We start from the raw sequence: 23,064 nt of genomic DNA, 5'->3' as shown, positions 1-23,064 counted from the left end.
AATCTCATCCGCGTGCTTATCCATATATTCTCTCTTCAACCCTCACCCCGTTTACCATATTTTTTTGGTCTAGCAAGTACCTTCTCATATCAGTATAAACAGGATGTGCGATAGAGACACGGCAGACATGCGTTGTGGGTGGGATGCAGCACGCATAAAGGGAATACATCCGGGACTTAACCCATAAAGCATGCGGATTGGGGCCAGCTGAGGAAGAAGTTCGATATTCCAGCCAGCAAACAGAGATACTTTAGTCCATCCTTGGGTAAGTGACCACTGTGTGCAGATTTCGAGCTGTAGTCCGTGAGATGCTTTTTCAAGATAATCACACGGGCAACTCATAGTTGTGTAAGTGTTATTATGTATATGTTGTAATTACGGATGAATGCAAGCATTTGAGCATAGAGGGGGAGAGAAAGAAAGAGTACGAAGTAAAGCACAAGAAAAAGAGAGCAGGAGAGGAAAGGATCGTGCATGAGAGAGAGAAAGAGATCAAAGACAGAGCACTAGAGAAAGAGAGAAGAAGGGGAGAGGGGGAGAGAGAAGAATGAGGGAAACAGAGCAAGAATGAGAGCTAGTGCAAGATTGTGCTGAATTTTTGGTAAGGCCAAAACAAAATATAGGTGTGGTTACGGTTTCCCGACCGACCCTATTTATTCCCAGCGACCCTAAACATTTTAATTGTCAATTTTCTTTAAAGTAAAAAAAAATAATTAAAAAAAAAATTAATTGGTCAGTTCCTGCTTCAAAAGGCACAACGCACATCCTTCGGACATGGTTCGTAAATAAAATATTTCAAGAAAATAAAATGTTTTCCCTACCTACCTATCCTATTTTTTTTCCAGCATGTAACGGTAACCACACATATTTTGTTTTGGTCTAATGGCAACTTATTTATTTCCGCAGCTTTGCAGAAGGAATTCCTGCTACAATGAGATTGTGTATCGTGTTCATCCTTGTGTGTCTGTGTGGCATGGCTGTAGCTGTAGCCATGCGACCGTGGCTTGGTCCAAACAAGAACAGGTATCTATAATCCATGGTCACTGTAACCATGCAAAAGTTGTCAGTTGTTCGTTTAAGAAGAGATTGTGATGCTGTGTTACGATTTGTCCCGAGACCTGTATGATCTCGCCGTCTTGGTTAAAAAGTTTCTATAAATAAATCTATAAATTTTTATCAGTGACTCGTGAATCAGGTCGCAGGCCAAACAGTGAAAGAACCTTGTGTTGCACATACTTATCGTCCGTTGCCTTCTTATGCTGTATCTCGTACGAGTATATGATATTAAATATAATCTCACGAATTTACCATGACATATTTTAAAATGTCTGTGATCGCACGATTAACCGGCCTTATTTCTGGTTGAACAACAGTTAGTAATAATTATTAATAATTAACAGGGAGACAGAGACAGATCGTGGATCAGAGGTGCAGCATCACGAGACATCCCATCGCAGACAATCACGTTACCACTGGTATGTCGCAGGGTAAAAAATAGACGGGAGCGATGAGCGATTCGCTCTTCAAACCTCCGAAATCGCTCCCGTGAGGCTCAAAATAGCTCCCGTAAAATTTTGAAAGAGAGCTTCCGTGAAAATAAAATGATTTTTTTCCTGGTATGTCGCATTAGCTCAATACACACTAGATTACTCTCATATAAACATTTTGGTCCTATTTTGTATATATTCTCTCCTTCGTATATTCCTTTGTATATATATACAAAGGAATATACGAAGGAGAGAATATCCCCATATATATATTCCTCGTTATTGTGTGGGGATGTTCTTTGTATGCATTAGCCCTCACCAAAATACTCCTGTGTCATACACCAATAATTCCAAATCTATCAAAATCTTTCAAAAGCATGGCTAAAACATGAGAGTCCTGTACAGTTGCATAACAATATAAGTAGAAAGTAGTAAGAGCAGTAGTAAGAGAGATACTAGTAAGTAGGAAGGTAGATTGTACCCATACATGTGGTCAGGGGTGAATAAAAACAATTGTTCATTTTACTTCACTCTGATGTATGTAATATGTAACGTGTTGTATTTTTTCTATATTTTTTTTAACATAACATGGCATTCTTTTGGCAAGTATGAATTGAATGACAACCCAGAGAGGTTGTGCTCTGCAAGCTTTCTCGTTAAACAGCGGTATCACAACGGTCTTATTAATAATTATACAGGCAGGTAGCTACACATAATTATTATCGGAATGATGATAATGACAATGATGATGATGGGTTGGTGTGGCCGAGTAGCTACCATCCCCACAACACACCGTGGCGGTATGTTACTTCAGTCCACTACACAGAACTATTTTTATCTGAATATTTTATCTTAACAGACTCTACTGTAACTTTAATATAAAAGGTAAACAGGAACACTGTATATAGTATTTTTTATTTTAAACATGATTGATTAAAAAATCTCTGGTACATGAAAATAAGCATGCGCACGCCTTTTTATGTTCAAACCTACTGGTTGATCCATATATATTTTATTGAATACGGTATACAATGTACACTATGATATAATAATAATCATTATTAATGAATAACAGGGGAACAAATCATGGATTTGAGTGGCCAAATAGTGAAACATCCCAACACAGCCCTTCACATGATCACCATCGGTATGTCACACCGAGGAAAATGAACTTTTTTTGTTTTTTGAAAAGAACAACAGGATTGTGTCCAAGGACAGGTATTTTTTGTCAAGATGATAACAATGATGATGGTTTCATTTTTATTATAAACGTAAAACACATTTGGGTTCGACATTTAACATCGAATGTTCTTTATGATTTGCACATTTTTTTACACGGGAGCTTGCTATAATCAACCAAGTATAATAATGATCATTATTAATTATTTCATAGGGTCATGAATTTGAATAATATGGATAAAGGCGCAGGTGATGGGTTTGAATGGCCACATGCACAATCCCACCACAGAGGCTTACGCTATCGCCGGTATGTCATATCAGCACAACACATACATGTCTATTTTCATCCCAACAGGCTAAGTTGAAAAGGACATTAGTATTTGGGGTGGAAATTTCATTGTGTGTGTTGGCATGGCCTTGCTGTTTGAATTTGGTCGTGGTGCTTCACCTGCTACATAGAGAGGGGGAAATGTACATACAATATGCAAAGACTAAGAGTTTCCGTCATTTTAATTCATAACTTATTCATTCATTAAAATATTATATAACTGCCTATATGTTAATTAGTGGTGTTCCGATTCGTCGAGTTCGTCGATCATTACTCGTTTGGGCTGCCGAGTTGATTAATCGAGTAGAAAATCGGACGACCGAGTACAACTCGAACTTATTTTTTTTATTTTTTTATTTTTTTATTGAATTTGATGAGCAGTTATGTTGCAATGCCCTTTACAGTGTTACCCGTCCGTAACCCTAACAGTATGCTTAATTTACTTACCATTAAATACTAGCTACACATACAATAAATGTCAATATTCCTTCGCAATACACCGGTTGTGTCGATGATGACACGGCTTCACCGCGTCGTCGCCGCAATCTAAAATAATCGATGATTAGTCGATCATCGGTTGTTTGGTAAAACCGATGATCGATCATGAAATTTGGACCGATCTCCAACACTAATGTTAGTGATTAGAAGTCATGACATGGTTATAAAACCAAAAATTCTAATGGTATTAATGTATCAGTAGACATTAATATCATGAATATATCTATACAATTACAGTAATACTATATTATCAGACTATTACTATATTATAGCCGCGTTCACACGGAGCGAAAACGCCGGGTCGAAAACGATTCGAGACTGACCCGGATCAAAAACGACACCGGTCAATTTTGAAGAGAGCGTTCACACGACGTTTGATCGGTCAGTTCTAGGACATGCCTCTATGCTATATGTGAGCTAGCTGCGTGCTTCGAGTTGAAAATGAAACAATGCGTTCAAGCGAACAAGCAAACGAACAATTCGAATTAAACAATTAATGCACAGCAACTCTGTGCAAACTGGCTCTCGACACTGGCGACGTCTACCGCCATACTAATTCTGACCCGGGTCATGTGTCGGTGCGCGTTCACAGCGCATGAACCAGCGCTCGGGTTGATTTAGTGGGTGTGAAAACGACCCGGGTCGAAATGACACGGGTTGTTTTCGTACCGAGAAAACGTCCGTGTGAACGATTGGCTCGGGTCGTTTTCAACCCGGGTCAAAGTGCTCCATGTGAACGTGGCTTATATCATCTATTGTCATCATCATACACTCCTGGTATATTCTTATATAATCATACACTCCTGATATTATCTATATACATTACATTATCCAATTATTGCCTGATTGTGAAAGCAATATGGAGTTTTGTGGACAAGACAATCAATTTGTCCGAGCAACCAGGCTATAATTGTTTTTATATAGGTAAACTCAGGAGTGAATATTATCGCTGATAGGGGTTATGTCTCCCAAGGTACTATCGGAGGGTACCCTGGGTACGGTTCGATATATCAGAAAGTACATCGGGGTACTATACGATATGTCGCTGCGTACCCTGCATTGTCCCACCGTACCCTGACTTTCAGCCAACTGATGTCATAATACATACACTCTGTCAAGTTACCACATCACATAGAAGAAACCTCAAAACATCGCAATCCAATAAAAATGTATGCTATGTTTGACTATATTTTTCTTTTTTCTTTTTTAAACGAAGAGCTAGCTTTTATATTTCAGTTTTACAACATCGGAAATAAGTCGGGGTACGGTGGGACAATGCAGGGTACGCAGCGACATATCATATAGATCCCCGAGGTACTTTCTGATATATCGAACCGTAATCAGGGTACCCTCTGATAGTACCCTGGGGGACATAGACGTACCCTATCAGCAATATTACCAGGGATGTAGGATTTTGATACGCCAAAATTGAACAAGATGAAATCGACGTACTATCCTTAGTTGACTTTTCTACTCATAATTTATTATAAGCAAACTCAATAAACATGAACTCAAACGTTACATTAAACATTTAATAACCCTCATCCCTAATCATGTTTTTCTATATACAATCATAATCAAGATAGATAGACCTTGCAAAAAATCCTTGTGGATAATCCATTGTCCTACCAAATCAACACCAATTACCAGTGGCACCTATTATGGTAGGGAATTTTACATTTTCCGTGTTTTTGATATCCCTATATGCTTTGCCATGTCTTATATACTGTTTTCGTCCACCGGTTCAAACCTTTCGTCACACATCGTGGCAAAAACAGTGTTTGTGCTAGATGACAGCACTGCTCAGTGGGCATCATTGACATTTTTTTAGGGCTACATGTACAGATTCTTATTTCAAACTTCCTTTCCTGCATTACATCGTTAAAGAGTACACTCATGCTGGCGTGTATTCATAATTGTGCATAAGGGGGGTTCTGGTGATTATTTATTATATTTATCTACTAGTCAATCATTTACTAATTCACCTTTCATATACCCCCATGTGTGATTAATATATAATTTAAATCAATAGTAGGCCTACATGATTAAAATTATGATTCTCTTTATGGAACTTGTGTTACAATCGTTTTATTCTGAAATGCATGATTTGTAAAATGCCGGTAAAGGGAGGGGGATGTCTGATAGACTATCTTGAAATGTACAGCAGTTTTACCATAAAAGTAAACGTGAATGTTAAGGAGTTTTGAGCTAGTTTTCGAGGGGAAAAAAACAATAAGCATAATTGTTGCAGTGACGAAATATTACTGTGACCCTTTAATGTGTGACTTACTGCAATAATAATGATTGTTATTAATTATTAACAGGGATGTATCTGGGTTTCATGATGATGGCCACGATGATGGCCACGAGGATGGCCACGATGAGGTTGAATGGCCGCATCGCGACCCATCTCGTCACGGACTATCACACAGGCGCTGGTATGTCCCATCATGGCGATGAAGACTTTTTTAAACCTAATAGACAAAGATTTTAGCATTTGCAGGGAAAATTGTACGCGTTGTATGTCTATATACAAGAGGATGCCGTCCTGCATAACAAACAAAAACTACATATGGTATTGTTATTGTTAAGAATTAAAATTAGGTAATGATATATAATGTTATGATGGTGAAGTATATGTATAACTATAATTTATAAATTTATAGGGTTTATGTCTATATAGTGAAGTAAGGGGTCTGTATAGATGGAGTTCCTCAAAAAGTGATAGCAATTTCACCATAAGGGTTAAACAGGAACAGTAAAAAATTATTTGCTAGTTTTTGTCTAAAAAATGTACCAACAATTCTTTTGGCAAGTGACAGTTGTCTGCATGCTTTCTAGCATGGGAACTTGTTACTTAAATATGAATAATAATAATAATTATAATAATAATAATTATACAGTAATTGATATTTTCACCTTGCAGGGGTAACAATAGACGTCATGATCAGTATGATGATGACGATGGTTATGATGGCTATCACCGCAGAGGGTTGCGACGTCCCCGGTATGTCAATTAATTGAATAAGTTCAGTCAATATTTTAACATCAGTAGGAGAATTATAGGTCGGGTTGTGATGTTAAAGCACTGGTGTACCTACATTAGGGAAAGGTGCAATTTAGCAATTTAACCAAGGTATTACCAAATTACAGCAAGTTAGTCATGAGCCCTGGCAACAGTTTTTAGCTTGGTTATTATTAATTAACAGGAGGATGAGGGTGCATAATGATCAGTATAATGACCAGGAATATTGGTCTGATGAGGGGCCACACGATGATACGTCCCGCCGGTATGTCATTTCAACCTGACGCACATGAAACTATTCTAACATGAACGAAAATATACCTACATAATAGACATTTCTAATAGACAAGCCTTTCGTATTTAGTGGAGGGAGAGAGGTCGTTTGTGTGCGTATTGTATAATGTGAATGTTTAAGTAACTTGGCTATTATTTTGCATGTATGCTATAGAATTTGCTTTTTTTAAAACTTGTTTTCAGGTCACCAGGAAGGAGATTTAGAGGTCATCGCCAGTCACACAGGCAACACCCCTGGACGCAGATCATGAATAGAATCAGACAGACAAGAACACAGCTCGGTGAAACCTTTGATGGCCTTTACAATGATACCTGGGGAATGGTTTTCCCAGATATGGATCTAATAGATGTAGTCAACTGGTGGGAAGAGTAAGATTTTTTTTAACATTTTCTTTATGTAACAGCATCCTAGTCCACACGTAGTAAACTCAAGGAAGAAATATTTCAAAAGTATAAAATGATTGAGAATGACACCTTTGAGTGGGTGATAGCTGGTAACGAATAGATCAGTAGTAACAGAGGCAGCATTCGAACTCCTACGAAATGTGACAGAAGAAATGATGTGCGGACAATATGTCGAAACCACTCATAACAGCATGTTCTACGGGTGTTATCGGATACCGTATATTATATGTTATATATTATATATTATGTGGCCTGATTGTTTTTTGATTGGCAGCGAGAATGTGTGCGTAACGAGAGAGTCGCTCAATGAAACCGACTCCCCTGACGTCACATCCTCTGGTAACCCAGGTTCCGTGCAGGTGTCGATGACGTCATCCCGCTGTGAGGAACTGGACGATGTCTATAGATGCACAACCAGGTAAGTGAGGTGGTCATCGCGTCGCATCTCTCTCTCCATCCATCCATACATGCATGCATGCATCGATTCATCCATCTATCTATCTGCCCGCCCGTCCCTCAGTCCATCCATCCATCTGTCCATCCATCCATCCATGCATGCATGCATCCATCCATCCATCCATCTGCCCGCCCATCCCTTAGTCCATCCATCCATCCATCCGTCCATCTATCCATGCATGCATGCATGCATCCATCCATCCATCCGTCCATCTATCCATGCATGCATGCATCCATTCATCCATCCATCTGCCCACCCATCCTTCAGTCCGTCCATCCATCCGTCCGTCCATCTATCCATGCATGCATGCATTCATCCATCCATCCAGCCATTTGCCCGCCCATCCCTCAGTCCGTCTGTCCATCCGTTCATCCATCTATCCATGCATGCATGCATCCATCCATCCATCTATCCATCCATCCATCCATGCATCCATGCATCCATGCATCCATGCATCCATCCATCCATCCATCCATCCATCCATCCATCCATCCATCCATCCATCCAGCCACCAATCCATCCATCAATCCACCAATCTATCCATCTATCCATCCATCCAGTCATGCATCTATGTCTCGTATCATGTTCATGTAGATGCATCTACATCATCGAATTCAAAGTGCAAATAGCAATTTAGAATGGCCACTTTGTTTTTTCTTGCCAGGGTGAGTGTGTACGGACTGACAAAAATTTATAGAATCATCTATGCAGTGTTGTCCAGGGTACGGAGGCATCAGCCTGGTGCAGACGATGTATGTACAGAGTGAGTCGCTTTATCGTTTGTTACCCCAAGCTCTGAATGAAGCTTCAACGTCGTCTGGTTGTCCTAAATGTTGATAATTTGGAGTTAAGTTACAGCAGCAGGCGTGATAGCTAACAACAATAATTATCATGTAGGACAATTTAGATGTTACTGCTGGCACGTAACATCTCTTTCTCATCGTATATTGTGTATTCCTTGCAGTGTTAGAGCTGAAGAGTGTGGAGGAAGTGGCTACTGATCTTGGACTAACCAACTTCGTTGAAGTGCTCGTCATTTGGAATTGTCGACATGTTGGTCTACGAGAACGTTACACTATTCGCGGCCGACAAACGAAGCTATACAGGAATCTCCACGCGATGGTACATAGACATTAAATTAGTTAAAAACCATGCCACATAGACGGGAAATTAACCGAAACAGCAATGGAATATTGACATATATAAATGATAGCAGCATATAATAGTTGATGATTATAGTATAATAGTAGTTGTAGTTATAGTATAATATAGTATAGTATAGTATAGTATAGTATAGTATAGTATAGTATAGTATAGTATAGTATAGTATAGTAGTAGTAGTTGTAGTTGTAGTTATAGTATAAATACTAGCTGAAACCCGCGCTACGCGCGGGCTTAGTAACTGTGATGCATGACGTGTTACAGTACAGTAGTGTTATGTGTAAGGTGTTATATGGAGTTTAGTTGTTGCACATGTTTGTTTTTTATGGTTGAGATGTCAATACAAATACATGTACAATCATGCTTACACGTAACACATTAACCATTTGTTTGGCAAGCACACAGTGAAATATAGACCCCACGCACGCACGCACGCCAACACACACACAAATGTTTTATTGTATGCTAGGTAGGAACTACTGGTTGATGATACGGACTCAAGTTAGAATATAGATAGATCTGAATGGGCTGGTAGGTCGGGCGACTGATTAACCACTTGGCCGCGTAGCACGTAATATTACGTGCTTCGCATTTCCACTGTGTGCAGACCAGGTAATATTGCTTGGTTGTGATCGCTTATTTCTACGCATGTTTGCATGTTTGCATGTTTTCTCTGTTGGGGACGACGTAATATTACTGCTTGTGATCGACCGGCTTGTGACAGCTCGCTGTTGAAGACACCCGTACTGGCGTACACTGTACAGCATTGCAGACTTCGCAAAAAATAATTCTGCGCTGATGAAATTCAACTTGTACATCTCATATGGGAAACTATGCGAAATAGCTACTGAATATTTCACTTGATTTATTACATGGTTCGTTCTACTTACATTATTGGGCTTACAAAAATCTCAGACACACACACAGGGAACAAACAATACACAGAACAAAACGAAACAAAACAGCGCCCCCTATTTTCAGGCAAATCTTTATCTTTTTAGTTTTTTTTTGCTTTTTTAAGACCGAACAAACGGTTTTCAACCGAGTATAGTTTAGAACCGTCCGTGTACTCATCGACCTCTTCTGTGAATTTGGCGCTATTTGATCCAAACTGACGGAGCCTTTCATTAACATACATAAATACATACATACAACATTCGCCAAATTATAGTAAGATAATAGTAGTTGATAATTAAATGATAGCAGCATATAATAGTTGATATAAAACGTCATGAACATATGTATGCTAGTAGCTGCAATACACTGTACTGTATACCAGCATGCAAGCGTATATATGTTCGTGGTAACTTTAATAGCAGATTAAATTCCGTCGATGTACGATCTGGTGGGGATCAATACCTCTGCCTGATATCTCTGATATTGATGTCTTTTGTATATTTCTGTGCCTCATAGAGCGCCTACAGACAGTGGATGAGTAAGGAAGAGGAAGGCCAGGCTGACACGCACGCGATACTGAAGGGTCACGTCGTGACTGGGGTCGTGAGGTCGTCGGGTATGGCGATGAACAGACGATACTCACGGAGGCTGTGCCACAAGCTGAGAGTTAACATCTACGGAGCCGCAGCGAAGCAGGGTGTGTGTCAGATTGTGTGGGGCGTGTCTGTGTGCGTGCGTGCGTGCGTGCGTGCGTGCGTGCGTGCGTGCGTGCGTGCGTGCATCTGTTCATCTGGTGCTCTACTATCTCTCTATCATACATTCCTCTTATTATCGCTACACGTGGCTAATGGATATTTTGCAGCTTCTGCTTGCAACTGTGTGCCGCGTAACTTCAGTGGACAACATGGCGTCAACGGGGTCGGTCCATGTTCTGGAGAAGGTCATGGCCGACGCCGTGCTCACTATCATGGACGTGATTAGCAAGGATGCCAGTTCAGCATGCTCAAGTCATGTAAGCAATATGTATATATATATATACAGGGGTAGAAATTAACTGCTTGAACAAGGAGTCAGTCGACGCGACTCCTGCCTCAAAAAAGAGGGAGTCTGCAGCAAAATGAGGAGTCCGTAGTCTGAAGTTCAAAATTAAATATATTAACAATAAAGCATGTGCTTATTTGAAGATTCGTGCGGTTACACGTCTGCCAAATTTTCTTTGACATTTGATGAAAAAATACGGTAATCCGCGTGGCCGTGCCTGCGAACAAACTAGTTAGTATAGCAGAATTCTCAGAGTCACACGGACTCCTTCATATGTCAAATCAGGGAGTCCGACAGTAAATCGGGGAGTATTGACTCCTGACTCGCGTTAATTCACACCCTGTATATATATTCTAATAATAATAAATATTAGGAAAATTTATATGTGTGTATGTATTATACTAATATATATATATATATATATATATATACTATATATATATATATGATATATATTATATATATACTCAATATTAATATTGTAATATAATGTTAATACATGCTAGAATTCATTATCGTAATCACTATAACACCAATATTTCGACTCTGATATTGATCTTTATAGACCTTTGATGCATTACAGTATTTTAATCTGCAACCACAATGATGAAAGGCTGGATATGTCATTGCAAAACATGGCTATGTGTGGGAAAAAATCTCCAAATTTTTGTAGTTGGCACATCAGCACATTATGCGTTTATAAGCATGTATAGTCTTTTAACATTTTTTCAATAGAATTTTTTAGTAATCGAATGATTTTACTTATTTGAGCCTGGCGATAAATTTGTGGAGTATGCAGGCAAACAACCTGTATAGCGTTTATAGGAGAGGCATTTATAGTTAAGTATGAATATACACATATTACTGACGAATTTGTTCTTTAGTGAAAGTTGCTTTTTGTTATCAGGGGTTTCGCAGACGGACTTAGTACAGGATCTGCACAATGACGGACAGTGGACCCTACTAGCCCCGACCAACTCTGCCATCATGCAGTTGGAGCCAGAACTCAAGAGGCAATTAACAAATGATCCTACATGCCTAAAACGTATGCAGTTTCTCACCGCAAATGTTCACACTTACTCTGGTTCAGCTAATACAATTTCCTTATGCATCTACACTTTTTCTTCGTTTTACCTCATATTTCTATATTTAATTCTAAGATCACATGGAGCTTAGATCTCGTGTAAGCTCTACCATCGATTTATTCACATACAAGAAAAACTGTTAATAATAATAATAATAATAATAATAATAATAATAACAATAATAATGATGATAATAGTAATAGCAACAGTATAATAATAATAATAATAATAAGAAGAAGAAGAAGAAGAAGAAGAACAGCACACATCCTGCGAAAAATTCTGGATTGAATCCCTATGTCCCCGGTTGGGACACGGCCAACCAAGAAGCCACCGGCTAATGCCGTGATCCCATTTGGAAATAATAATAATAATAATAATAATAATACGAGCAGCAGTGGTACAATAACCGTCGGTGACAATCGCTGCAGGTGTGTTGATGCACCACCTGCTTCCCAACGTCATCTGTTCCGGCGTCATCGAGGGTCGTATGCGCACGCTGGACAGCAGGCGACAACGCGTGACGCTCAACCGCACCGACGACGGCAAGCTGTTTGTCGACGACGCGCAGGTGACAGCCGCTGACGTCATGGCAACGAACGGCGTCATACACTACGTTGACAAGGTCCTCGTTCCCAACGACGGTACGCTGGTGATCACTTCATGCATCTATGTCTCGTATCATGTTCATGTAGATGCATCTACATCATCGAATTCAAAGTGCAATAGCAATTTAGAATGCGCACTTTGTTTTTTCTTGCCAGGGTGAGTGTGTACGGACTGACAAAAATTTATAGAATCATCTATCAGTGTTGTCCAGGGTACGAGCATCAGCCTGGTGCAGACGGATGTATACAGAGTGAGTCGCTTTATCGTTTGTTAACCCAAGCTCTGAATGAAGTTCAACGTCGTCTGGTTGTCCTAAATGTTGATATTTGGAGTTAAGTTACAGCAGCAGGCGTGATAGCTAACAAAAATAATTATCATGTAGGACAATTTAGATGTTACTGCTGGCACGTAACATCTCTTTCTCATCGTATATTGTGTATTCCTTGCAGTGTTAGAGCTGAAGAGTGTGGAGGAAGTGGCTACTGATCTTGGACTAACCAACTTCGTTGAAGTGCTCGGTCATTTGGAATTGTCGGACATGTTGGTCAACGAGAACGTTACACTATTCGCGCCGACAAACGAAGCTATACAGGAATTCCACGCGATGGTACATAGACATTAAATTAGTTTAAAACCATGCCACATAGACGGGAAATTAACCGAAACAGCAATGGAATATTGACATATTAAATGATAGCAGCATATAATAGTTGATGATTATAGTATAATAGTAGTTGTAGTTATAGTATAATATAGTATAGTATAGTATAGTATAGTATAGTAGTTGTAGTTGTAGTTATAGTATAATATAATAGTAGTTGATATTAAATGATAGCAGCATATAATAGTTGATATAAACGTCATGAACATATGTATGCTAGTAGTGCAATACATGTACTGTATACCAGCATGCAAGCGTATATATGTTCGTGGTAACTTTAATACGAGATTAAATTCCGTCGATGTACGATCTGGTGGGGATCAATACCTCTGCCTGATATCTCTGATATTGATGTCTTTTGTATATTTCTGTGCCTCATAGGAGCGCCTACAGACAGTGGATGAGAAGGAAGAGGAAGGCCAGGCTGACACGCACGCGATACTGAAGGGTCACGTCGTGACTGGGGTCGTGAGGTCGTCGGGTATGGCGGATGAACAGACGATACTCACGGAGGCTGGCCACAAGCTGAGAGTTAACATCTACCGGAGCCGCAGCGGAAGCAGGGTGTGTGTCAGATTGTGTGGGGCGTGTCTGTGTGCGTGCGTGCGTGCGTGCGTGCGTGCGTGCGTGCGTGCATCTGTTCATCTGTGTGCTCTACTATCTCTCTATCATACATTCCTCTTATATCCCTACACGTGGCTAATGGATATTTTGCAGCTTCTGCTTGCCAACTGTGTGCGCGTAACTTCAGTGGACAACATGGCCGTCAACGGGGTCGTCCATGTTCTGGAGAAGGTCATGGCCGCACCGGTGCTCACTATCATGGACGTGATTAGCAAGGATGCCCAGTTCAGCATGCTCAAGTCATGTAAGCAATATGTATATATATATATACAGGGGTAGAAATTAACTTTTGAACAAGGGAGTCCAACGGACTCCCTGCCCTCAAAAAGAGGGAGTCTGCAGCAAAATGAGGGAGTCCGTAGTCTGAAGTTCAAAATTAAATATATTAACAATAAAGCATGTGCTTAGTTTGAAGATTCGTGCGGTTACACGTCTGCCAAATTTTCTTTGGACATTTGATGAAAAAATACGGTAATTCCGCGTGGCCGTGCTCTGGAACAAACTAGTTAGTATAGCAGAATTCTCAGAGTCACACGGACTCCTTCATATGTCAAATCAGGGAGTCCGACAGTAAATCGGGGAGTATTTGACTCCTGACTCGCGTTAATTTCACACCCTGTATATATATTCTAATAATAATAAATATTAGGAAAATTTATATGTGTGTATGTATTATACTATATATATATATATATATATATATATATATATATATATATATTATAATATATATTATATATATACTCAATATTAATATTGTAATATAATGGTAATACATGCTAGAATCATTATGGTAATCACTATAACACCAATATTTCGACTCTGATATTGCTCTTATAGACCTTTGATGCATTACAGTATTTTAATCTGGCGACCACAATGATGAAAGGCTGGATATGTCATTGCAAAACATGGCTATGTGTGGGAAAAATCTCCAAATTTTTGTAGGTTGGCACATCAGCACATTATGCGTTCTTAAGCATGTATAGTCTTTTAAATTTTTTCAATAGAATTTTTTAGTAATCGAATGATTTACTTATTGAGCTGGCGATAATTTGTGGAGTATGCAGGCAACAACTGTATAGCGTTTTATAGGAGAGGCATTTATAGTTAAGTATGAAATACACATATTACTGACGAATTTGTTCTTTAGTGAAGTTGAGTTGCTTTTTTTGATGGGGTTTCGCAGACGGACTTAGTACAGGGATCTGCCACAATGACGGACAGTGGACCCTACTAGGCCCCGACCAACTCTTGCCATCATGCAGTTGGAGCCAGAACTCAAGAGCCAATTAACAAATGATCCTACATGCTAAAACGTATGCAGTTTTCCCGCAAATGTTCACACTTACTTCTGGTTCGCTAATACAATTTCCTTATGCATCTACACTTTTTCTTCGTTTACTCATATTTCTATATTTAATTCTAGATCACATGGAATTTAGATCTCGTGTAAGCTATACCATCGATTTATTCACATACAAGAAAAACTGTTATATAATAATAATAATAATAATGAATAAGCATAATAATGATGATAATAGTATATAGCAACAGTATAATAATATATATAATAGAAGAAGAAGAAGAAGAAGAAGAACAGCACACATCCTGGAAATTCTGGATTGAAATCCCTATGTCCCCGGTTGGGACACGGCGCAACCCAGAAGCCACGGCTAATGCCGTGATCCGCTTTGGAAAATAATAATAATAATAATAATATAGGAGCAGCAGTGGTACAATAACGCGTCGTGACAATCGCTGCAGGTGTGTTGATGCACCACCTGCTTCCGCCAACGTCATCTGCTCGCGGCGTCATCGAGGTCGTATGCGCACGCTGGACAGCAGGCGACAAAGCGTGACGCTCAACCGCACGACGACGGCAAGCTGGTTTGTGCGACGGACGCGCAGGTGAACAGCGCGCTGACGTCATAGGCACACCAACGCGTCATACACTACGTTGACAAGGTCCTCGTTCACCAACGACGTACGCTGGTGATCACCGCCGTGGGTGTAAGGAGTTGGTGTGTGGTGTGTGTGTGTGTTGTGTGTGCGTGCGTGCGTGCGTGCGTGCGTGCGTGCATGCGTGCGTGCGTGCCGTGCGTGCTGGCGTGCCGTGCGTGCGTTGCGTTGCGTGCGTGCGTGTGGGTGTGCTGTGTGTAATGTGGTGTGTGCCGTGCGTGGTGCCTTAGTGTGTTGTGTGTTTTGTTGTGTGTGTGTGTGTATGCTGAATGGTGTGTGTCTTGTGCTTATGCGTGCGTCGCGGTGCCGTCGCGGCATTGTGAAGAGGGGTGTATGCTTGGTGGCCGCGTGCTGTGCTGCACGTGCATGCGTATGATTGTGTGTGCATGTGTGAGTGCGCGTGTGTGCATGTCTGTGTGTGCGTGCGTGTGTATCTGTGCGGAAGTTAATTGATCTCATCTGATATTCTGGCTGTTTTCGTGTGATACACGTCACTGCCCTGCCACCGGTGTTGTAATCAAACGGTAGCTGTCAGTTTTAAAACGTTCTTAAGAAATATTTCTAATGAATATTGAACCATGCAATTTTTTAGGTAGCGTAGTTTAAACCTATTTTCACTGAAAATATGCAAGGAAGCTATAGGTCATGTCACCCTTTAACAATGTCCATTTGCCCGCACCTGTTGGCAGCCCTCTCAATCGTTGGACTACTGGAGCGAAGGGGGGAGGAGGAGGTTGTGCAAGTCATCAGAAACGCACGGCTGGAGGAAGAGATCAATGACCTCAGAAATGTGACGTTCTTCGTTCCAAGTGACGAGGCTTTCCAGGTGTGTTATAGACACGAGCATGAGCAAAAGATATAGTGGTAGGATCTCGATTAAACCATAGATAATTTCCCAAAGACCTGTAGGCCAGTGTCTATGATTAAACAAACGTCAAGTAACTGTGGCAGTGTGGCAAGTAGTGTAAGCTTATCATGCATGTGAGTAATAATCCACATTGCATGCCATATGTAAATTTATTAGTATTTCAAGTATGTTTTCACAATCAATTGAGGGAGCACGTAGAAAGGAATCGTGTCTTATAACGAAAAGCCACGATTGTTATAAATTAGTTCCCTCTACATTTTGTACAAAAAGAAAATATTTATGAATAACACACAGACAAGCTAATGCACCGACATTTTATCTCTTGAACCGGGAAATCCATGTTAAAGGTTACATCCATATGTTCTCAAGCAGTAGTACTTGATGTTATGTCCTATTAAGGGCTGTATATAGCTAGCATGGTGGAGGGGTGGCAAGAGGGGCATTTTTCCCCCAGAGAAATGTAGATGCTGTTACATGGTCAATGGCGAATGGCCCACGGTCACCTGCCCAGAACACAACCTGCACATGGCTTGCCCCCTCCCCGTGAGAAAATGGGTTAGCTACGCCTCACTTATGACGCGTAAAAATTATGATTGCTGTGTTGTTTTTGTGCGACCGAACCACAGGGTCTGAGTCCCGCTGACTACGAGAGACTCAGAGATCGGAAATCGCTTGTGGAGGTCATCAGGGGTCACGTGACGACGGAGAGCCTGAGCGTGGGCGAGATGAGTAATAATCAGCTACTGCCTGTGGTGGATAGCGATAAGAAGCTACTCATCAACAAATACAAGCAGGTGCCATTCGCGATGCCATTTGATGCTATGACGAAACATTCGATCCTATGTTTGTTTATTTACTGGTTATAAAATGCTAAATTCACGTGTTAGAAATACTCTGAATACTAAGTAACTGTGTTCCCTCGTCGTGCATCCGTTGCTAGACGTTATTTAGTTTCTCGATGAGTAGCGAACTTGTTTAATTGTATGTAATGCTTGATATTTACAGTGTTGGTTTGATGACAATGCAGTGACAACTGTGCAGTGCGCTAAAGTTGTCCAGTCTGACCTAATGACATGTGGAGCTGCCGTGCATATCATTGACAAGGTAGTATTACACATTGTAGTCTAATATTAAAGTTTAGCAAGAGATTGTATATTTGGCAGACTTCCTACACTAATTGCTATACTATATATATATTGTCAGGGGTGAATAATAACAGATATGTCTGTGATTATTCAACAGCTGCTATCGTACCATGATGAGCCAAAAACAGAATTTAAATATAAATCGAAATACCACGTGTTATAAACCTTCTTTTTTCGTGCTGTATGTGTCTGAACATTTTGACCCTCCAATTTCACGTAAAATGACATGTCTGCTACACCATTCATGTAACTGTGCAATATACATTACTTACATAAACTCATAGCTTTGATGGTTCTTACTGACACTTTGTTCATCAATATAACTGTAAACGTCCTCACGTGTAATGCCGTTGTATAAATTAATGAATGAATCTTATCAGGAGAGAATAATAGAATAATAGAGTGAATATATAATCTCTATTATTCACTCCTGATCTTATCTCTCGATTTTTATACGTGTAGGTGCTGATGCCCCCAACAGATGGCACTGTCCTCGACATGCTGAGGAGTAACAGCAGCTTTTCGATTATCCTGGAGCTGATGGAGGAAGCAGGACTTCTCGATCATCTGTCGTCCGACACTGGCTTCACCTTTTTCGCTCCCACTAACGATGCAATCACGGAGCAGTTGCCTCACCTGCGCAAGGACAGCTTCCTTATGCAGCAAGTTCTGGCTCTTCATATTTTACCTGGTGGGTACCAATGACACGAGTGGTTCAGCGCGATCATATGCGCAAATTAATCAATAGAATAGACCACACGTAATACTTTGGTCCAACTGATAAGCATGCATGTTCATGACAACTTGCATGTGTTAGCAATATTTGTAGCAATCGGTAATGTTGTAGGTATCCCCAACAGGGGCGTGTACAGGGGGGGGGGGGTCCAGGGGGTCTGGACCCCCCCTGCTCGCGCAGAAAGAGCATCTAAGGGAGTCTAATTTCAAAAAAATTCTGGGGGAGGGCCCCCACACACCCCCTTCGCGTGCTTGCAAGTTTGGGTTACGGTTAGACCACCCCCTGGTACAAATCCTGTACACGCCCCTGCCCAAGTAATAGTCCTTATAACGATATCTAAGCATAGGAACAGAATCGGCAGTGATTTCATGTTCATAAACAATGGCTATCCCAATGACATTCTCTTTGTGTTAGCAACTGTTATCCCCAATAGTGTGGTGTGTGCATGGGAACAATAATCTATATCTATTTCTCTTCTATAAAGAGAGGGTAATGCTCACAAGTATATCACAAGTGTTATCCCTGCTTGATTCTAAATCTATATCGTACCACACTCTCTCTCTCTCCGTCTCTTCCTCTTTCTCTCTCTCCTCTCTCCTTCCCTTCCTCCTTCGTTTCCTCCCACCATTCCTGCCTCTCTCCTCCTGCCCTCCCTCCTTCCTCTCTCTCGTTTCTCTCTCTCACTCCCTCTCTCCCTCCCCCTCCCTCCCTCCCCCTCCCTCCCTCCCCCTCTCTCTCTATCTTTCTCTTTCTCTCTCTTTCTCTCTCTCTCTCTATATATATATATATATATATATACACACATATATCCTAAATCTACATCGCATTCTGAATTCCGTGTTACATTCTATTACCGCATCACGTTGCACACATTTCAGAGCACCTGTGCTGCGCGGGCGTCTTCAACAACCTGTGGACATGCGGCTCGGGCGTGCAGCACGCGACCGTCGGCGGGCCGCGGCTGCGCGTCTATCGCACGCTCGGCGACGCCGGCCGCGTCGTCGTCAACGAGATCGTGCGCGTGACGCAGTGCGACCGCGTCGCTAGCAACGGAGTCGTGCACGTCGTCGACGGTCTCATCACGCGTCTGTAGGTGTGGGCCGACATCCATATCCATCTATCTATCTATCTGGTCGATATTTAGCTGTCGGGTCGATATCTGTCTCTCCGGTCGATATCTATCTTTTTTTCCAGTCGGTATATATCTATCCAGTCGATATTGTCTATCTGATTATCTTTTTTTCTTTATCCTTTTGGTCCCCCGATAGGATATAAGGCCGTCTATCTGTTTGACATCTGTCTATCTAATCGATATCTATTTATCTGATTGATATCTATATATCTGATTGATATCTGGATATCTAATCGATATCTGTATATCTGATTGATATCTGGATATCTAATCGATATCTGTATATCTGATTGATATCTGTATATCTAATTGATATCAATCTATCTGATCGATATCTATCTATCTGGTTGATATCCATATGGTCCATATGGTCAGCGGCTGACAGTGGCGTCATGGTGCTACGGTAATGGTAAATGCTTTTTTCAAACATGCAGCAAAAAAAGTTGCAAGGAAGAATAATTGTGCGATGCTAAAATGTTTCTGTCAACGAACGACCCCCTGTTTATCCGGTTTTGCGGTCGAGTCAATGATGTTGGTTTCTGCGTGTCAATCTCCCTGTTTACATCGTTAAGCAGGAGATATTTATGTTGGTCTGTATATGTATTTATCTATCTGTTTACATAGTTAAGCAGGAGTTAATAATGTTGGTCTGTACGTATATATCTGTCTGTTACAACGTTTCGTACGTGACATGATGTTTGTTTCAGGGAGGTGGCTAGGTCTGTCGTACTATCCAAGCTTGCCCACCATCTAATAACTAACTGACAGCAGGCAGTTTTACGCATTGCCAGAGTTCTCGCGATGTCTCGTGCCGGTTTCTGACGCGGGCGTGTAGTCAAAACTGCTGCCAGACACTGCGATGTGCGGCTCTCGCAAATTAGTACATATCACTGAGCTGTATATAGTAACAGTGGTACGTATTATTGCGTACCACTGTATCACTTGTTTTTATTAAATACGTACTGTTAATATATGTTCAGCTCAGTGCCACATATATTGCTTCATGGAAATTACCAGTCGTCACGTGATTACCAGTCGGGGTTATGTAGTAACTGTTGGCTGCAGGTGCCGTGGAGTGAGTGATCGTTTAGTAATCAGTGGAAACCCATGAAAATTATTCATATAAACAGCAAAAAACAACCTTATCACGTATAAATGTTTTGGCTGAGCAATTTACACGGTGTATCGCGAAACGACATGTTTGCTTCATGCTTTTGGATGTAATCGTTATAATGAGCTTTCCTGTAGTTTCCACATAGTTGAGATTATCTTGTTTATTTTCAAATAGATGTAGATAAATATTTACAATTATATATCCATATTGTTTTTTTCAACTTTTTCACCGAGTATATTACTTGTTTGTCACCCAGCTCAAATATTTACAATTATATATCCATCTTGTTCTTTTATACTTTTTGTTCGAGATTATTATTGCACTCATCGACCGCACCAATTCTATTGACACGGTAGTGTGATGATAAATTCAGAAAAATGGTGGCCGCGTTCTGCTCATACATTGCCGTATCATGCCGTACGTGCATTATTACGGTGCATACATTACAGTACAGCAATTTTGTCATCGGCCCACAGACGCGTACCCAAAGAAAGTAAAACGATCGCACCTACCCTGACGTGCACATAGTATTCAAATATAGACGAATAATTTTAATGCATGAAGAATTATGCACACTTAATTGAATTAATCGAACGTACGCGTACGTAATAACACACGAAAGACGGAGAACAACTACACACTAGATGTTAATTAAAATCGCGAAAGATCGCTGCGCATGATTAGTCAAACACATATAGAGTGCGCTAACGCGAGGTGCTTCACGGGCAGGGTAATCTATGTATCATTATTTGATTTATATTCATCACTACATCCAACGATGTCTCTGCGGCCAATATCAGCTTGATTCTCTAATACTTTCGGTGTCACTGTATATCCAGTCTTCATAAAACGAACGAAATAGCGATGCGAATGACAGCATCACAGTGCTCGCTGATGTTATCGTGTGTTAGTGAGTCAGTCGTCCTCTCATTGCACTTCCTCTGGTGGTCGTTACACCCGTGAACGGTGAACCCGCGCGCGTTATATCACGTGCGAGGTTCCAGTAAAACTTACAAAGGCCTTGCAGCTGCCCCTGGTGTACATAGGCTTGCCCCTGCTGCACGGCCTTCTTTAGACGGGATTTGTGATTCCATATGCTACAGCTCATAGGGGTCGTTGGCATCGAGTAAAGTCCTTTTGCTAACGCAGAATTTTTCGCACAAAGCAAGATGCAACATCGCAGGCTGAATCGCTCTATCATTTGATCGGGAGTGAATAAAAACAAACGGTGGGATTCTAGGCTCTGGCGCAGTCGGAATACGGAACTATGAATAAATTATGCTAAGAATCTCCCCTCTATATTTTTTCCACGAGCAAACATCACTGGTGATGGGTGCTATTGATTTTAAACGCAAAATCGCGAATTCAATGATAAACCTATCGACGTCAAAACATGAGCTCTTCGGGCGTATAAGAATATCGCTCCTATACCCCTAACAGGAAGGAGAAGGTGTAGGTGCGTATACAGCGGTGTTGCATTGCAGATATTTCTTTGTATACATCCAGTGATCCCTCAGTACGGTCGGTCGTGTGTCGGGCGCGTGCTTCTCATCACATACTACATAAAAGTTTTTAAGCGAGAAACACGTGTACCGCGGCCACGAGCGGTTTAAAACGCCTGCCGTAGTTCTAGTATAAACATGCAGGGCACAGCGTGCAGCGCTACCACCACCTATTGCGCAATACCGAGCACATGACTTCACCACGAGTGCGCTTGGGTTCGTGCGATGATCATGCGTACATGCGTATAGCCCCTCTCACACACCCCTGCGGCGTGCTATCCCCCTCAAATAACGACGCCCTGACGTGTGATATTTAGTCGATTGCTCGAATTGGGTGACTATTAGTACACGAAACGACCCGTGACGTTATCATCGCGTTGCATGCCCACGCAACGATTTGCGGCGCAGTACGAAACGCGCGAACGCACTCAGCGCACTCACCCGCCTCGTTGTCGAATCGATTTCCCAGCGCGCGTCAATCATGACGTCGCGTGACGTCACATCCGTAAACACTAGCACGCGTATAAAGTTGTGAGCGCGAGCGCGTAGGGATCAATACGGCTCGCTCTGTTTACGATTGCGTCTCGCTTCTCCGTTCGACAAGACAACAGCATGCCTTTTATCGGGAAGGACTGGAGAGGTCCGGGAGACGAGTGGGTGAAGAGGGAGGAGGGCTGGGAGAGACTGAAGCTGCTTTCATCCAGTCCATCCGAGGAGGGATATTTTCAACAAAGGTAGGGTGATTAATGATGATCGTCTGACCTTGTCAATGCCATTCGATTCACTGCAATCACTTTATTTATACGTATAGAAATAACATTCAGCAACGTATTAGATTAATTTAATTAATTAATTAA

The 23,064-nt window shown here is 41.2% G+C and overlaps 3 protein-coding genes across 4 annotated transcripts in view; all 3 read left to right on the top strand.

Annotated features, from left to right (window-relative positions):
- Nucleotides 1–84: 84 nt before the first annotated feature.
- On the top strand, nt 85–14,988 carry LOC106821627. The gene is made up of 14 exons (XM_014826518.1): nt 85–348; nt 907–1,023; nt 1,401–1,475; nt 2,881–2,973; nt 5,817–5,930; nt 6,419–6,499; nt 6,702–6,782; nt 6,995–7,180; nt 7,491–7,634; nt 12,619–12,713; nt 12,913–13,070; nt 13,506–13,688; nt 13,842–13,992; nt 14,927–14,988. Exons 2-14 carry the CDS (start codon nt 932–934, stop codon nt 14,986–14,988), a joined length of 1,515 nt encoding a protein of 504 aa, XP_014682004.1. The 5' UTR covers nt 85–348; nt 907–931.
- A 1,383-nt stretch (nt 14,989–16,371) lies between these two features.
- Nucleotides 16,372–19,552, top strand: LOC106821625 (periostin-like). Its single transcript, XM_014826517.1, has 5 exons — nt 16,372–16,536; nt 17,205–17,372; nt 17,584–17,682; nt 18,186–18,414; nt 19,338–19,552. Exons 1-5 carry the CDS (start codon nt 16,372–16,374, stop codon nt 19,550–19,552), a joined length of 876 nt encoding a protein of 291 aa, XP_014682003.1.
- A 3,069-nt stretch (nt 19,553–22,621) lies between these two features.
- The window catches only part of LOC106821640 (F-box only protein 25-like), an 8,922-nt gene continuing 8,479 nt past the window's right edge, over nt 22,622–23,064 (top strand). For both annotated transcript variants that reach the window (XM_014826529.1, XM_014826528.1), the window contains exon 1: nt 22,622–22,941. In XM_014826529.1, the coding sequence (XP_014682015.1) occupies nt 22,820–22,941 (122 nt within the window). In that variant the 5' untranslated portion in view covers nt 22,622–22,819. The remainder of the gene's footprint in view (nt 22,942–23,064) is intronic.

The sequence above is a fragment of the Priapulus caudatus genome, unplaced genomic scaffold (genome assembly GCF_000485595.1).
Source record: "Priapulus caudatus unplaced genomic scaffold, Priapulus_caudatus-5.0.1 Scaffold80, whole genome shotgun sequence".
In the NCBI taxonomy this organism is placed as follows: domain Eukaryota; kingdom Metazoa; phylum Priapulida; class Priapulimorpha; order Priapulimorphida; family Priapulidae; genus Priapulus; species Priapulus caudatus.
Note: the sequence above shows the minus strand (reverse complement) of the source record. Positions and strands in the feature narration are given on the sequence as shown.

Bases quoted from the DNA above. Each gene is read 5' to 3' on its own strand.
- LOC106821627 (XM_014826518.1), top strand. From the start codon at position 932: ATGAGATTGTGTATCGTGTTCATCCTTGTGTGTCTGTGTGGCATGGCT. The intron at 7,181-7,490 runs GTAAGATTTTTT...TTTGATTGGCAG, and splicing joins GTAGTCAACTGGTGGGAAGA to CGAGAATGTGTGCGTAACGA. The intron at 7,635-12,618 runs GTAAGTGAGGTG...TTTTCTTGCCAG, and splicing joins GTCTATAGATGCACAACCAG to GGTGAGTGTGTACGGACTGA.
- LOC106821625 (XM_014826517.1), top strand. From the start codon at position 16,372: ATGTCCATTTGCCCGCACCTGTTGGCAGCCCTCTCAATCGTTGGACTA. The intron at 16,537-17,204 runs GTGTGTTATAGA...ACCGAACCACAG, and splicing joins CAAGTGACGAGGCTTTCCAG to GGTCTGAGTCCCGCTGACTA. The intron at 17,373-17,583 runs GTGCCATTCGCG...TGATATTTACAG, and splicing joins TCATCAACAAATACAAGCAG to TGTTGGTTTGATGACAATGC.